General features: G+C 39.4%; 1 protein-coding gene across 8 annotated transcripts in view; it reads right to left on the bottom strand.

Moving 5' to 3' along the window:
• relch (RAB11 binding and LisH domain, coiled-coil and HEAT repeat containing) overlaps positions 1 to 17340 on the bottom strand; it is a 37992-nt gene that overhangs the window by 11154 nt on the left and 9498 nt on the right. For 5 of the 8 annotated variants that reach the window (XM_085468631.1, XM_085468628.1, XM_085468627.1 and 2 more), the window contains 17 exons: positions 16809 to 16938; positions 16456 to 16613; positions 12884 to 12959; positions 12699 to 12794; positions 11860 to 11883; positions 6109 to 6221; positions 5933 to 6023; positions 5129 to 5200; positions 4120 to 4260; positions 3800 to 3964; positions 3563 to 3710; positions 3200 to 3356; positions 2607 to 2730; positions 2178 to 2226; positions 1590 to 1669; positions 965 to 1071; positions 681 to 780 (listed from right to left, as the gene is read on the bottom strand). In XM_085468631.1, coding sequence (XP_085324757.1) covers positions 681 to 780; positions 965 to 1071; positions 1590 to 1669; positions 2178 to 2226; positions 2607 to 2730; positions 3200 to 3356; positions 3563 to 3710; positions 3800 to 3964; positions 4120 to 4260; positions 5129 to 5200; positions 5933 to 6023; positions 6109 to 6221; positions 11860 to 11883; positions 12699 to 12794; positions 12884 to 12959; positions 16456 to 16613; positions 16809 to 16938 — 1831 coding nt within the window. The remainder of the gene's footprint in view (positions 1 to 680; positions 781 to 964; positions 1072 to 1589; positions 1670 to 2177; positions 2227 to 2606; positions 2731 to 3199; positions 3357 to 3562; positions 3711 to 3799; positions 3965 to 4119; positions 4261 to 5128; positions 5201 to 5932; positions 6024 to 6108; positions 6222 to 11859; positions 11884 to 12698; positions 12795 to 12883; positions 12960 to 16455; positions 16614 to 16808; positions 16939 to 17340) is intronic. The other 3 variants (XM_085468633.1, XM_085468630.1, XM_085468629.1) reach the window with 1 other exon arrangement.

The raw sequence follows: 17340 nt of genomic DNA on the forward strand, positions 1-17340 counted from the left end.
AGCAGTATTATGTTTCCACAGGATCTGAAATTCTGAAAACATAAAAAAAAAAAAAAAAAAATTCACAAAAGAACATTTCTGATTAAATTATACTTTCCAACAACACTGAAAGGGAACAGGCCTTCAGCTCCTTCAACTATGCCGTACTTTCAGGGTACTGACCTCAGGTTTTTTCTGACATGTAGCAGATATTTATGTTGTCGCTACTGGGATGAGTGTGCAGTCAAAGGTCTGAGGGTCTAGTCATAAGGTTGGAACCAGAGCACTGATAAGCTAAATGCTACAGTCTTTACTCACATTTAAAGGGCAGAACAGCTTAATAACAAATGTTCAAGAGCAGCAACAGCAAGCAAAGCTAGCACAAGTATAGCAAATATGGAAATGTGAATATTGAGTCTATATTGTTTATAACTCCACAACTGACCATTTTTAGCTCAGTGAAACTATACATGTATTGATAATCATTATCTACCAACTTAGATTCTTTAACACAATACAACAACAATAACTACATAATAAAAATGTCTACAATGCATTAAAAATTATTAGGATTTTATCCATAATTGTGCAGCTTCATTGGTCTATATTTTACTAAAATACATTTTAGTGCAATGTTTCAACTGTGGTACAGTTTTTTTTTTTTCCTTCCAAAAAAACCTTTTGTGCTTGTGTGTTTGTACCTCAAACATCCGTGCTGCCGTACACCGGACAAGAGCAGACGTGTGGACCACCCCATACCACAGAACAGTTAGCAGCAGCTCATGGTACACTGGGTTGGCACTGAAAAAACACAAAACAACCCGATTAAGTAATCATTAACTTTCAAACTGTCAAGTTAAAACAACAAACGAGTAACTGTATAAAAGAACCTGCCACATTCTTATAAATGGGTGCACACACACACACACACACACACACACACACACACACACACACACACACACACACACACATTTCAGCTTACCCCAGCTCTACAAAGGAGGCTTTCAGGCTGTCAAGAGGTGCATGGGACAGAGACAGGGTTGTCATAACATCTTCTAGGAAACCCACCAACAGCTTGCGATCCTCCTCCTTTTGAGAGATGACAGCATACTTGTGACAATTTCATGTATTTCACTGTAACACCTGTATATAATTTATGAGAGTGCGGTTAATTTTATTCTCTTTTTAGTCTGTCCGCTCTGAACATTGACACTGTGTTAAAAGTTGATGCAAAACACTGCACTTAGACAGACAGCTAACCTCAGGCATTAGGAGTGAATTTTATACATGTATTTGAACTTGCAAACACATGTATTTGCAAATTGTGGCTGCTGGATCCAGTTCCAACTTGCAAATACGTGTATATTTAGATTGCATAGACCAGATTTGTAAAATAAAGTGATTCTGTCACAAATTGTCTAATTAATCAAAAAAATTGTCTCCCTGGAAAACTCAAACCAACCAAGATAAAGACTTAGCTATTTTTTTTAATAAAATGGTAGTATAACATTTATTCCATCATTCAGATTACCTAAATCTTGAAGAAATCTACAAACTATCAAAAAGTCTGATCACGATTGTTAGTTTCTGAGCAGCTGTTAATTTACCTGGTTATAACATGTCAGCACTCCAGTGGCATAAATAGGAACTGTGGCTTTGGTGAGAATACCATTCCCTGCTGAAGCATCTGACAGGAGAACAAAAGCCGATCATAACAATGAACGCAATAAATTCAGTTAATCAAGAAGATTAGAAATGAGCCGAGACACAAACAAATATGACATGACGAGGTCATTTTCAACCCAATGTACTGGCTTCGCATTTGTTAACATGAGTATATGTGTGACACTGTGGCCTCACCATGCATGTTATACTGTTGTGGTTTTATAAAAATGTCAGAAAAGGTCCCGATGACCTCAACACAGCCTGGGTCTCCATACAAAACACATTTCATCAGTGGCCACAATACCAAAACTAAAACACTTGGCAGCCACATAAGACCAAGCACCTCTTTATAATTATATAAACATGTTTGGAATTTATAAAAAAGGAGATGGAAACACCCATAACAGACTCCAAATAGCTTGTTTACATCAACAGTGTCAGCGTCTGAACTCCACCTATCAACAGTTTCTTGAGAGAGCTGAGAAAACCTTACACTTGCACATCTGCGTCTAGGCTAAAGCTGCCCTTACCAACGTTCTCTTCAGACAGTCGGAGAATCTCCTGGAACTGTGGTTTAACCTGCAAAAGTCACAATGATAAAATGCCAGCATAATACTTATAAATATTGGCATTTACTGTACACACACACACACACACACACACACACACACACACACTTTTAAACATCCCATATGAACTTTAAAGATATCTTTAAATATCAAACTAAGAATGAACGTATACACAGTAAACTGACACATTTATTGTAGTTGCACTATGTATATGACATGACAGAATAGATTTTTTTAGTGGCCTCAGCTCTAAACACCATTCAGTATTCTAAAAACAAGTGTGCCTGTTCAGGTAAACAAGGTGGGTTGAAATGAGCTAAACTGGAGGAAACTTTAAGAATGCTTATTAAGACTAAACTGTCATGGTTTACTCAGTTATCACAGGTTTACCTTAGTGTTGGTGAAGATCTTGCCAAAGGTGCGGCAGAATCTCCAGAAAAAGCGAGAAAATTCATGAACACAAGTTGATGATGTCACATTTATGCGACCCACAATCTCTATGAGCTGCGGTAGGCTGTTTAAAAAAAACAGAAGAAAGGAAAAAAAATAGAAATTAGTAGTCTGAGTCCATGTTGTTAATGACAATGGGCATTCTTTCATACATCTTTTTTTTTTTTTTTTTTTTAAAGTATGTTGAGAGAGATGAGATAGCCTTTATTTGTCAGTTGCAGGTCTTTTGCCCACAACCGAGATGACAGACCTTGCCGACCGATGTTAGTAGACATGTGCCGATTACACTTGTGTTACTTGTGTTGTGAGGAAATCTAGAATGTCTTTAATGTGTTTAACCTCCCATTATAAGGTCCCTCTTCCCTCTGAGGATAACAACCACATCCTCATAACATTAGTCACTGCATTTTACCACGATAGCTTAAGGTTATAGTAAGCCTTGGTTTAGGTTACGATGAGTTATTTTAAGTCACTGAAGTGATCAAAACCAAGCTTCATGGGTTTGAGTGTATGTGTGTGCGTGCGTTTCTTACAGCTGGTTGACCACCCATAGCAGGCTCTCCCATCCAGTGGTTCCTTCATGCTCCAGCTGGTGGTCATAGAGTTGCAGCAGGGCACTCAGCATCTCCCTGCTGCCGATGATGGTTGCCACATCTTGGAGGGGAGAAGCTGGCCGGGGAAATCGAGTCACTGCAAATCCAAAGATAGAGGACCAAGGCAGAAACTGAATAATAAATGTCAAAGGCTTAAAGGCCACACTAGCACCAGTAGACTATATGTGAATGAAAAATGTTTGAAAGTTGCATTTTAGTCACACTAAAATACAAACCTCTACTTCTGCTTAGGTTTCTGCATTTCTTTTACAATTGACCTGTGTGTGTTTGTAAACATCCTACCTTCAATTGCAGGTATGTCACCATGGAGTTTGACTCTGCTGGTGAAGGGTGCATTCTGCAGCACCACAGCGAACAGAGGAGGGATAAGAGACTGAAGGGCTGACAGGAAAACATGTAGCTTGTGTTCATCTAGACCATGTTCTCCTTGCTAGAGAAAGAAGCAGCACATATTATGGAAAGTGAGACAGTGCAATTTTATATATGCACTATGCCAAGACTGAAATGAAAGACACTTACTGTATGTAGTTTCTCTATACGTGCCAGTAGAGAAGGAATGAGTGAAGTGTGCAGGGTGCCCAGCTCTGTGGTCCAGGCAGCAAAGGCAGGGATGAAGACCTGGTGGACCGCATTGACCACCCGCTCTGATGGGTCTCCAAGAGACAGCAGCATCAGCTCAAAACCCTGGAATGAAAACAGACAAACAATAGAGCAACACTCAGTCTCACCCACAAAAGCAGTTGTAAAATCCTGGCGTAATACATACAATGCAGAATAGCAGTTGTGGACATCATTAAAACAAATCACTCTCATACATGTTCATCTACAAAGATACACACCTGGGAATACTTATCTGGGTCATCTATGTAACCCATAATTATACCCAGGCTCTTGACCACAGCCTCCCTGACCATGTCCGCCTTATCCTCAGCAAGCATCTGTTGCAACATGGACAGCACCAGGGAGCTGCGAATCTCCTTCTACAGAGACAAACAGTGACAGCAAAAAAAAAAAAAAAGACCGACTGAGAATTCATTCAGGTCATATTTTATAATTCTACATTTAGTACATGATGAGTATGGGCTTAAATGGATTATTTCCGAATTGTGGGTGAGCAAAGATATTTATTAACTCTCAAGAAATTTCACTCATTTTTTTTATACAGTCTATATTTAGAAGAATCTTTTGTAGGCAACGACTGCCTGATGTCTGGAACTGATGAACATCACTAAACAATGGGTTTCCTCTATTGTGATGCTTTGCCAGGTCTTTAAAACAGCTGTTTTCAGTTGTTCTTGTTTGAAATTGGAAAAAGATTTATGATCGGGTTGACATTAGGCAACTGATTTGCCATTTTTGCTTTCAAGAACTCCCACGTTGCTTTTAAAATTTGTCCTGGATCATTCTTCTTCTTATACTTCTTCTCTTTAAAGCACCATCCAATCAACGTAGTTGCACCTGGCTCAGTCCGAGCACACCGTGAATCCCCGTGCTCTTCAGATTTAATTGGTAAAACCACTTCCACTGGAAGCAGGAAGCTATACCGTGGTGTGGGTTGCATTTGGATTATGAGCCCTTCTGATAGTTTACTTTCCTTGCAACCCCTTCCAAATGAAAATGCCACACCTGGAATTAACTCACAGCCCACTCAATTGATGAAGAAATAATAAGGAGTGTCCAATTACACTTAAGCCCTTGAAAATAGGGGATTGTCTATAAAGTATAAACATTTCTCAACAGTTATTGCAATAGATTAATGCTTCACAAATGAAAGCTTAGTCTGCACTTTAGGCCCATATTCATCATATACTGTAACTTGAATATGTTGCATTCATAATGTGTTCTTACAGGCAGGTAAGGTGCTAAGGCTCCACAGGACTCTGCCACCAACAATCTCCTCTCTGGATATTTGTGGTTAATCTGGAGAAGACAAGTTTAGAGGAATTGAAGTGTTTAAAGAAAGAGCAATAGAAATTGAAAGAAAAGGAGAGGCAGACGGGAGTGCAGCCACCATGGAATGGAAACAACTCGAGTATCAGCAACATCCTGACCCTGTGGAAACCACTATTTGTCTTTCTGCGCAGATTCTCAGACTCCAAACTGGTGGCAGCGGCCGTTGTCATGGGAGCAGATTTTGTTTATCACACATGTGTTGCATGTGGTGACACAGGTGGCAATGAAGACCAAACCGCTAACCCATTTAACTCAAGGACGCCTATGGAGGTATTGCTAACAGATTCCCAAATCAGAAAGATCTGACATGTTTGCATTTCTAACCTTTGAGTGTTTTTATGAGAGAAAAAGTGGGAAAACAACAAAAAGCAAAACAAAAATACAGAGAAAACGCAAATCATTCATACGTATACTTCCCATCTTTGAACTGAAATTAAAAAACAAAAACAGAGACGTGTCTTATAAATTCAAGTGCTACAGAAAGGTTCACATCACAATGCCAAGCAAACAGACTGTATGCTAATTAAATCTAAATATTTACACACCTGATCACTTTAGCATTATTCATGAATTTCAAATAAACTTCAGATGTTTAAAAAGAAAACAGATTAGAGACCATTTATAAATCAGTAATATGATCTCAAAGCTGTGAAATTCAGTAGGAGTATATTTAATAACCCCTGTAGGCATGTACTCTACCTGTTCCCAGCACTGAGGGAGTAGCTCAGCCTCGACACGTGTGGGCCCCACATGCCTCGCAAACGCAACGCAGCCCGTCAAAATCATTTGTCTTTGGAGACAAAAACACACATTTGAGAAAATACTGGAGGCAGGCAGAGTTTTAACCACAGGCTGTTGACACAAAGTGTTAGCACCTCTGCTCATCATCCGGTCGCTTGATTAGGTTAAAGAGGATGTGGAGAAGCTGGTCTCTCTCTTTAGGCTCTGGGTGAAGGCAGGCAGTACATAAGATGAGTGGAATCAACTCCTGAATTAAAGAAGACACAGAGACAGAAAAGGCTAGGATCAGTTTAGATTACTCTGCAAATACATTTTTAAAAAAGTGTGTGGTTATGGTTACAACACACAGGGATGGAAAGGATGGTTTGTAGCACTCAAGCAGGCCCGTAATTCTATGGAGTAGCAGGAACAGCAACCGGGAAGAGGGGGCTTATTATGAAGACAGAAAATGGGAAAGTCACAAGGAGAAAAATACACAGGGGGTCACTCTTAAAAACCAACAGCAGATTTTCAACACTCCTGCAAACATGCTTACGGTAAATCCCTTGCTGGTTTCATATCTACTCTTCTTTGGACTTTGAGGCACAGAAAGTTATGGCCACATACTGTAGAAGCTTAGTAGTGCATGCACACGGCGGCATATAGACAGATAAACACAAACCTAATGCACTAGTTCTCCTCATATAAATGATTCCTACTTCAGAGTTCAGACAAAGTTCATGGGCCTTCCAGCCAGAGGGGAGAGCACTCAGCTGCCCTTGATACAGGGCCTCCATGGCCAAACTGTGGTCAGCCCTGCATTCCCGCCACACACACCGAAATTAGAGAGTGCACACAAAGTTAAAAATATATTTTTTTTCAAAGTCTGTTTTTTTTCCAGGAAGATATGATGTTTTCCTGCCAAGTACTGGAAGAACAAGCTAAACCCCAATGCTGGATGGACAAAAGGACCTAACAGAGAAACTTGGGTAAAGATAGACTGTGATGAGTCACTCGTTCAATGCTGGACCAACCCTCTGAAGTCACTGCCATGTTGGCTATATTTTAGAAAAGCAAAAATATAACATTTGACTATCAAAAGGGTCATTTTAAGTGGTTACATGACTAGTCCAATATAGTTGAAGTCAATTTCAGCATTAGAAGAAGAAAAAAAACAAAACAGCTTAAAATGACAAATTAAACAAATTCAGCCAACTTTAACAGTCACATTGAATAATCTTCTCCTGCAGTCTATTACAAGGCTACACATTTTCACAGGACACATTTTGGAGAGTCAACAGCACTGGGCTGATAAAGCAAATAGAGGAATTCATAAACAGCACACATCTAAAAAGCCAGAAACCACGCTGACCCTGTTCTATTTCAGTGTGGACTCCTATGATGTGAAATCTCCTTCATAACTGACCAGTCCTGTGTAAACACTGTGGGCAGGTAGAGTGGACAGAATGACGCCAGGGACCATGGACCAGGGGCCAGATTCAGGGCAACTACTCCTTTTAATTTAAGGACCAATGTAGAAGAGCCTGCATTCAGTAAAGGAAAGCAACAACTCCCTTCCATGTGACTATTCCTTTCAGTCTTTTCGGTTATTTTAACTATGAGGCTATGGAAAGACCAATGTCTGCTTTACCACTCACATGATGGCTTACAACTTTCATCTGAGATGTTGCATGCAACATCTCAGCAGCTCTCAATGACAGACTGCCTTATGTAGTTTCTTGACCCAGATGCTCATTATTGGGTATACCTGTAATGTGTCTTATCTCCAACAAAAACAGTAATGAACATATCTCTCTTAATACTACACACCAACTCATCCATAGTTTCCAGAAGATGCACACTCATTTAAACCACTAACAGGTGACGTGAACACGTGAACAACACTGCACTTCTTTCTCCAGGCATTTCCTGATGGCAGCAGGATAAAGTTGTGTGCCAAACTGCATAAACTGCTCAGGAATGCCTCCAGGACTACAAGGCCAAATCAAAGCATCGACCCAGCCTCTAAACCTCACAGAAGTTGTTTGAAGAACAGCGTGTTGAAATAATTCCAATCCAAAAAGGCCCCACCTAATTCACAGAAACTGAAGACCCAGTGCCAACGTGTTGGTGCCAGACACCACAGGATACCCTTACTGCACAAACTACACATATTATGCACGTGGTTTAAATGTTAAGGCTGTCTCAATACTTTAAGATGACTGGACTTGTTAGTTTTGTTTTTTCCTCGCTTTGTGGTTAGGTTTAGGCATCAGAAGAATTTAAAGTAACTTATTGCTCTTTCCACTAGTTTTTAATGTTGTCAGCATCTACAAACTGGATTATCTGATCACTTGGTATAGATGGCTTTTTAAATTGCCCTGACCTTTTCTTTGGCACCTGAACGTGGTATGCATGCACATCACAATGTGAAGTCTAATCATTTTAGTAGCTCCCTGAGCAATCATCAAACACCAACATCAGGCCAAAATAAAAATAAATAAATAAAAAAAAAAAAAAGAAATTCCAGCACTTTGGTTGATGCACAACTACTGAAAATTACATCAGCCAAAAGTGGAGTTTAGGCATAATGTCTTAGGTATGAAATATTCCAACACAGAATTCCTGACACAGGTCTGTTTTGAATTCAAACACATGCATTCAATAGTACATTACCAGAAATTGTCTGTCAAAGAAACAGTTCCAGTAAAACTATCAACCTTCTGTGTCATGTCTAGGTCCGTTAAAGATTACAGATAATCTACCCACTAAAAACAGGAAGTCTATAATTGCAGTTTTTAGATACCATCTTTGCCTTAATGATGCCTGGAAAGTCTATATAAAAATAGTACTGTAGCAAATTACTACAAAATAATGTTTTTGACCAAAAAAAAAAAAAAAAAAGAAAAAAAAGAAAAAAAAAGTGTTGCAATGCAATCCTTTAAATTTAAGAAAAACACAGGGTTTGATGATTTACAGCATCTGCTAATACAGCCAGGTGGCAGGCAGTGTTTCAGTGTGTCATACTATCGTTTTAAGTCAAACACCTTTTGTCCTTAAGAGGGTTTCACATTCAAACAAGTAAAGGCGTGTCTCCAGGGTCGTGCTGGTTAGAAGGGTCAAGCCTGCAATACGGAAGCACGGGCAGCTTTATCTGTGTGGGTGTGAGTATGTGTGTACACACACACACACACACACACACACACACACACACACACACACACACACACACACACACACACACACAGAGTCATGGTCTGTGAATCTAACGGATATTGTACAAAGTCCAACTATTCAAGAAGTCTTAATGCGCTGCTGCATTTACTTTTTTTTTTTTTTCCTGCCAGCCTTTTCTCCCTTCAGTTTGTTTTTCTTGATTTTTAAAAGAGATTAAGTTCTCCATAACTGCCTGGGGGTTGATTAAAACCTCATAACCATGGTGATATGCAAAGCAGCCCGACCAAAGACTACTCCAACTAGATTTACCTCTTTCAGTATATCCATTTGGTTTCCGATCAAGTTTCAGTTCCTTGTATAAAATTTCATGCGCTGCACTTATGTTACGCATGGACACACATAGAACACCTGTGCAGGTGTCAGCTTTTAAAGAGTAATTTCTTGCTAATGCAACATTTTTTGTTTTATTGTTTTTTCAAATCTCCTTTCCTACTCTTCTCAGTAAAAAACAAAAAACAAAACAACACTTTTGTTTGTGGAAACAAAAGCACTTAAAACCAATCAGTTGCAGGAAGAAAGCTGGCTGCATTTCGTTAAGTCACCTAATCATCAAGATTTGGGATTTTAAAACCTTTTTTCTCCAGGTTTTCAGATTTAAAAATAGAGCATAACCCCATTTATCAAACAGTTGCTAAACTGATATTTATCAAAACAGTTTCAAAATCTTTGGCATTTAGACACTTAAAGAGATTAGACTGATTGGGCCCATGTCTGATGAGCTTAATAAATCAAAGGTGAGCGAATTGAAGAGACATATCGTACAGCATGGCATATTAAGACTAAGGGCCTGATTTACTAAACAGGGCAAATCAGTGTGAGGTTGCAACTGCAAGAATGTGCTGTAAGGAGCTGAAACAGCAGCTGATCTACTAACAACACACTAATGTACAAACAGATGTAGGCGGCTCATTTCTATAAGAGACCAACCCAATTTAATGGAAAAAACAAAACAACCAAACAAACAAATAAGAAAAAAAACAAAAAAACCCAAAACAAAACAAGCAGATCAGATAAGCGAGTGATCGTTCTGCTACTTTCTGCTAAATGGAAAAAAAATAAAAAAATAAAAAAATAGAGAAATTACAGTATAAACACTTTCTCTTCAGAAACAGTATGGTAATTCAGACTCAGGCAGCTGAAGGGGAATTCAACTCATACTGATTGAGACTTTGTGGGGTCTAAGAGGTTCAGGCAGCAATTCTCAGGATAAATAACACTATTATTTATCCCTATTTATCCAGAGAAGGGCTTCTTTAATCAAGACTGCTATATAAACATAAAATGTATGGGTCCTGCAGGACATATAGAACACTAAACGTTATATAAGATCAGACGTTGAGAGATTTGCATGTTACTGAAGTTACTCCAGCTGTGTGTAAATGGAGTCATTGTTCTTTTGCACAAAGACAGACATTAATTTAGTACACTGCAGATGTGTCTTAGTCACATAAATTTAATTTTGACAGCGAGACATTTTAATATGATATGTAACAGAATCGGTACTGGACACATTTAAAATCAAACAAAACCATAAAAGAAACCAAATTAAAGTGGAGTGAAAAAGTATTTGCCCCCTTATTAATTTCTTATATTTTTGCATATTTGTCACACAAATGACGAAGCTGCATTTTGTATTTACTTGGGTTATCTTTGATTAATATTGAAATTTGTTTAATGATCAAACCAGCCACACATCTGAAAGCAAATTGATTTGCTCTCCTGATATTTAGACTGTAGTATTGATATTTTAACCTTTTTTTCCCCCAAATTTGCATGTAACTGATGCAAATATGCAAAATAAATGAGGACTCGGGTAGGGCGGCAAATACTTTTTCACAGCAGTGTTCGTAATGTTACATTGCTCTGTGTGATGTGCACACTGCTGAGAAAAAGACGAGCAGGCGCTCTTAGTTTTTTCATGACCAAATCTCTGTTTAGAAACATGAATAAAAATGAAACTGCGCAAATCATTTAAGGTCTGCTCTATATAGGGCGAGGACACAGTGAACAGCTATAGCTCATAGCTATGGCACTGTGCTCAGCTCTAAACCGTTCACCTGTGTTAATTACACACTCATTCTGACAAAAACCTCCCCTGGCATTTCAAATAAAGAACACTCCTAGTGAGAATGACAGCCACATTAGCCAAACAACAGCCACACCTCACAGTTACAAAACTGCCATTATACCTCTTAACGAGTAGATAGCAACCCCCAAGGAGTGTGATTTGCTCTGGAATGTTCTGTTAATAAATTTGGCCCCAAAACTGCAACGCAACTTACTTTTTGGGTACACACTATTTTTCAGTGTCACCGTTACAGGATTGCAGACTGTATTTGCAAAAAATAATAAATATGGAAAATCAGAGCTTATAGTTGGATTTCAAACAACTTCAAGAGCGTTATGCCAGGATATTTTCCCACTGTTGTCTGTTCGCACAGGAAATAATTCCACTTCACCTGTGCTTAAGTGAAGCTATTGTCCGATCCAACTGAGTTGGACATTTGTTATCTCATGCATTTCTCTCAGGTAAGAAAAAGTTCAGGGCTGCAGCGCATGTGTGAAAATATATTTAGTGACAGCGGTTTTGCAGCAGAAGGAATTGGCATTAGTTACACTTTTCTGATCTACATGTGAGAATCATGCAAATGAGTGCGTGAAAGACTCACCTGGCAAAGATGCGCAACCATTCTCTAGAAGAGAGGCATGCATGAGAGTGAGAGAATGAGTGAGACGAAAAGAGAAGAAAAAAACCGTGAAGGCAAAAGGACAGCAAATATGAGAGGAAAAAATGCAGAGGAAAAATGATGAGGACTTCTGAAAAACAAATGCCATGACAAAAGAAGGTGACCCGACATATCAATAGATAAGACACAAGTCAGCAGGATCTGGCAGGTAAAAATGTCTCCAACTCTATATTCGTATCGCTTGGGGAACGACAAAAAGGCAACACAAGGACAAAGGCGCTTTGTGCATCATCAAGTTTGAGACATTGATTTAATTATCTCAAAAAACAGAAATCACACAAATCCCACTATTGCCAAGAAAACAGCCTTTGCACAATGTGTAACTCTACAGTTCATATTCATATTGTGAGAACAGTTTAGGCACAAAAGGGAGAAAAAAAAGGGGGTAATGTTCCTTTAAAGCAGTAATATTTCAGTAATATAGCAGCAATATTTCACATAACAGCAGATGGTGAAGTGGATGAATCACCAATGGAATAATATGTTTGCAAAGTTGTCAAATTGGCACCATTACTACCAAAACTACTGACAATAACCACATTAAGCTGTTTAGAGTCGTTTCCCCTCTACATTATAAATACACAGTTTAGAGGAAACTTTAGTAGTTGTGAATGACCAACTACTTTTTTTAACCTATTCTCATCCTTGCTGCTCTGTGTGTATCTATTGGTTATTAAAACAAGAAGCCTGTGATGGTGACAATGAATGGGGAAACAGGGAGGAGAAGAAGAGGGCAGGATGACCAGCACAAGCAGGTTTACCTCTCGTTTAGCAAGAAGGACATTAGGGACGATGTGAGGGAGACAGCGACCCAGCATTAGCATCACACTCTCCTCGCTGTCTGCTATACGAGACACCTGGGAACAGGAGGGACATTATATTCCGTTTTTCCTAAATTTACTTCTTTTCTTTTTTTTAATCTGTATATGAAATGTGTGCTCCTGACCTCTGCTCCTAGGCGGCTGTCGGAGCACATTCTGCAGAAGGACAACAAGGCTTGCTGGAAGGCCGGAGATAACTTCCTGAGACACCACAAAAAACAAAAGACCAAAAACAGTCACTACAGTCTGCAACACTTAATCTGTACACCACAAGTGCTCTGGAGAATGTCCTGACCGTTGAATGATTGAGGACTGGAATAGATTACCCTGCCACTGAGGTTAGTGCTGCCACTCTCCCATGTAACGTGACATTACCACAGTACTAAGAATAGCAGGTGGCTGACTAACAGTAACGCACCACTCACTTTTCTTTTAGCACCACATAAATCAGATTTTGTTTTTTTAAGGGAACACATATTTAAATGATAAAAATAATGAAACATCAAAAAATATCATTAAAAATAATACATCATAGGTGGGACACAAATAAGAAAAAAAAAAAAAAAAAAAAAACATTAAATGAATGAAAGCTCAGTTTCAGTGATGACTAGTTTAAAGCACAATACACTTTCTTACTCAAGAGGGCAGCCACACAACCTAATACCTGGTTTTAGACAAAGACGAAAAACTACCTCCATCTAGTGGCTACATTTAGTGACTACACAAAAATGGCCAACGTGGCTGTAGTAGACACGGTTGGTTCTAATAATTTTTACAACTATATATTTTTTTCTTTTTGGCCTTCAAACCCCCACAGAGAATTTTACATTTTAAATTAAATAAATAAACAAAAAAATCTAACCGTAAAAGTGCAGAATTTTTAGCTTTTATTCAGCTTTAGCTTTTAACAGATATTACATTAACTGCTTAGAATTTACAGCCACTTTTAAGTTTAGTCCCCCCATTTTCAAAAGCGCCAGGTCACTGGACAATTGACTGATGAGCAGTTCATGCCCAGTGAGGCCTCTTCATTTGTTATTCCATTAAAATTTAAGCAGACAAAATATCTGGAGTTGATTCCAAGTATTGAGCGTCTAATTTGATAGCTGGAACTTCACTGGAACTTTCCAATGACGTCCAAAGAGATGTCAATGTAAATGAAAGAGGCCATCCTTAGGCTGAAAAACTAAAACATACCTCTCAGGCAAACGGCAAAAACTTTAGGAGTGGCCAAATTAACAATCTGAGTCAATAACACTGTCTTAAGTAGTTCTATCACTGTCAAAGTCTACAATCAAGACACGCCTTTTATGAAGGCAAATGCAGGGCTTTGAGGAAGGCACACTCTGAAGAACAGATGGCTATATTGGACTTTGCCAGACTAAAAGAGCATGCACCTATCTGAACAAATGAAACCAGGTTTATCTTGTATCAAAATGGTGAGAAAAGTTTTGAGACCTCACAGTCTGAAGCATACCACATTATCTGTCTAACATGGCGGAGGCAGCGTGAACACATATGGCTGCCAGTTGGACCAGCTCTCTACAGGGTGGGACATTTAAATGGATGCACCGTAATAACATGGGAATGGTTGGTGATATTAAAGTCCTGTTTGTGGCACATTAGTATATGTGAGGGGGAAAACTCCTCAAGATCGGTGGTGACCATGGTGGCCATTTAGAAGTCGGCCATCTTGGATACAACTTTTGTTTTTTTTCAATATGAAGAGGGCCATGTGACACATCAAACTTATTGGTAATGTCACAAGAAAAACAATGGTGTGCTTGGTTTCAACGTAACTTTATTCTTTCATGAGTTATTTACAAGTTTCTCTTTGTTCACAGCCATTGACATGTCAAAGAGGTTAACACGTGAGGAGCGGATCGAAATTGTGTTGATATCTGGTGAACGCAGTAACCGGGTCATTGCAGCAGATTTTAATGCAAGACACCCTACGAGACCACCCATCTCCCATGCTACAGTTAGCAAACTGCTTGCTAAGTTTCGTGAAACTGGTTCAGTGTTGGATTTGCCAAAATGTGGACGCAAGAAAACTGTCACTAATGAAGAAACATCAGTGGCTGTCCTAGCTTCATTCAGCCAGAGCCCACAGTGTAGCACTCGCCACATGTCACTGGAGAGTGGCATTAGTCGAACATCCCTTCGGCGGATATTAGCTACTCACAAATGGCTCCCTTACAAACTCCAGCTACTGCAGCATCTTAACGAGGATGACCCAGATCGGCGCACAGAATTTGCAGAATGGGCAAAACAAAAATTGGAACAGGACCCTCAGTTCACGGAGAAGATTTTGTTCAGTGATGAGGCAAACTTTTATGTGAATGGTGAAGTTAACCAACAAAACCACCGCTATTGGTCTGACACTAACCCACATTGGATGGATCCCTCCAAGACTGTTGGAACAACAAAAGTGATGGTTTGGTGTGGTATATGGGGTACAACGATAGTGGGTCCATTCTGCATCAATGGAAACCTCAAGACCACTGGATATTTGAAATTGCTACATGATGATCTGTTTCCCTCTTTATGTACTGAAGCTGGCACGTTCCCTGAGTTTTTCCAGCAAGATGGTGCACCACCACATTATGGGTGCCAGGTCCGAGCATTCCTAGATGAACAGTTTCCTGGAAAGTGGATTGGTCGTCGTGGGCCAGTTGAATGGCCCCCTTAAGGTCTCCCGATCTGACCCCCTTAGACTTTTACCTTTGGGGTCATTTGAAGGCAATTGTCTATGGTGTGAAGATACGAGATGTGCAGCACCTGAAACTACGGATACCGGATGCCTGTGCTGGCATTTCTCCTGCGGTGTTGCTATCAGTGTGTGAAGAGTGGGAGACGAGGGTTGCATTGACAATCCAACACAATGGGCAGCACATTGAACACATTTTATAAGTGGTCAGAAACTTATAAATAACTCATGAAAGAATAAAGTTACGTTGAAACCAAGCACACCATTGTTTTTCTTGTGACATTACCAATAAGTTTGATGTGTCACATGGCCCTCTTCCTATTGAAAAGACAAAAGTTGTATCCAAGATGGCCGACTTCTAATTGGCCACCATGGTCACCACCCATCTTGAGGAGTTTGCCCCCTCACATATACTAATGTGCCACAAACAGGACTTTAATATCACCAACCATTCCCATGTTATTACGGTGCATCCATATAAATGGCCCACCCTGTAGTTTCAATTATTGATGTGACTGTTGATAACAGTAACACGATGTTCTTATTATATTTGATATTAATGCTCTTAACTGTATTATTTTATTGTTTTTCTGTAAAGCACTTTGGTATGCCTTGGCTTTTAATGTGCTCTATAAATAAAGGTTGTTGTTGTTGATGAACTGTGAACTGTACAGGGCTATACCCTGTCATATTCAGACAAATGTTGCAAAGCTGCTGTTACTGAAGATAAAACTGAAAGCACAAAGATACACAATCAGCAACTGAATTTGGCTGCACTAAAGGCCTGGCAGGACATCTCAAGGGATGTCCACAGGTTTTAGACTCAGGCAGTTAGTGGATTTACATATGTCACACGGGTATTAAAAAAAGCCCTATATTTTTTGTTTACATTTGAGCATCATATTTGCATTCCTTGATACAGGAAATGTTAGGAAAGTTGGGTCTTTGTTTTGCAAGTTTTTTTTTCATGCCTGAATTTTCACTCACCTGTTTGGCTGATCAAACTGGACAGGTGGCTTATTCTTCAGCTTGCTGTGAGTCTGTGGGTGGAATTGTGATGTGTTCTGAGTAGAGAGGTTGTCTGCGTTATTGTCAGGCTCTGAAACCCCTCGGATGTCCAGATACTTGCCATTATCCATGGGAGGCTGAGGATAAGACTACAAGATGTTAGCATTATAGGGTCAAATATTTGGGCTTGTAACAAACTACAGAGAAACCGTCATACAGACTGAATGATTTTCCTTTCTTCTTGCTTTTTTTAAAAATTTACTATAGAAAACTGTGTGACTGGTAGACATTTAAATAAGCCTGTGCTTTACATATTCAAAATGACCACATACCACAGAAAGAGGGTCAGCGGAGCAAGCAGTGGTAGCAGAAGAGGAAGAAGTGTTAGGTGTATTCTGAGAGCCCAGGTCCAAAGTGGTTGGAGGCGGGGAGGAAACTGTCCTCTTCAGTGTTTGAATCTCACTGTGGGGCAGAGGTAACATAAGTCAAAAAATACTACATACTTAATCAAGCAGCAAGTGAACGAGACAATCGACTGTTTCACCCCTACCATCAAAGTCATGCTTGAACTGTTCAGTAAAATTGGTCAGAATCCTGATGGTGTCAATTAAAGACTTCACATGACAAGAAAATTAAGTTCCACTTTTTCATCAGACCAAAGTTTCCTCTGTAATTTCATGCAGCTGTGGTGCTTGGGAGAAATTTCCAATCTGGTTTTACACCATGGCCAGTTTTGGTCACGGTTATAGAAACTGAAAACTTCTGAGACTTTTTTTTTTAATGAATACTTCTGCTGACTCTTTGCTCAGCAGTAGAAGGGGTAAATGTTCTTGCTGAAATGACATGCAGTGAAAGAGCTATGAA

This window comes from Copadichromis virginalis, linkage group LG9 (assembly GCF_057382275.1).
Source record: "Copadichromis virginalis isolate Kocher_CV1m ecotype Utaka linkage group LG9, C_Virginalis_male_GT1.1, whole genome shotgun sequence".
Taxonomy (NCBI): Eukaryota; Metazoa; Chordata; class Actinopteri; order Cichliformes; family Cichlidae; genus Copadichromis; species Copadichromis virginalis.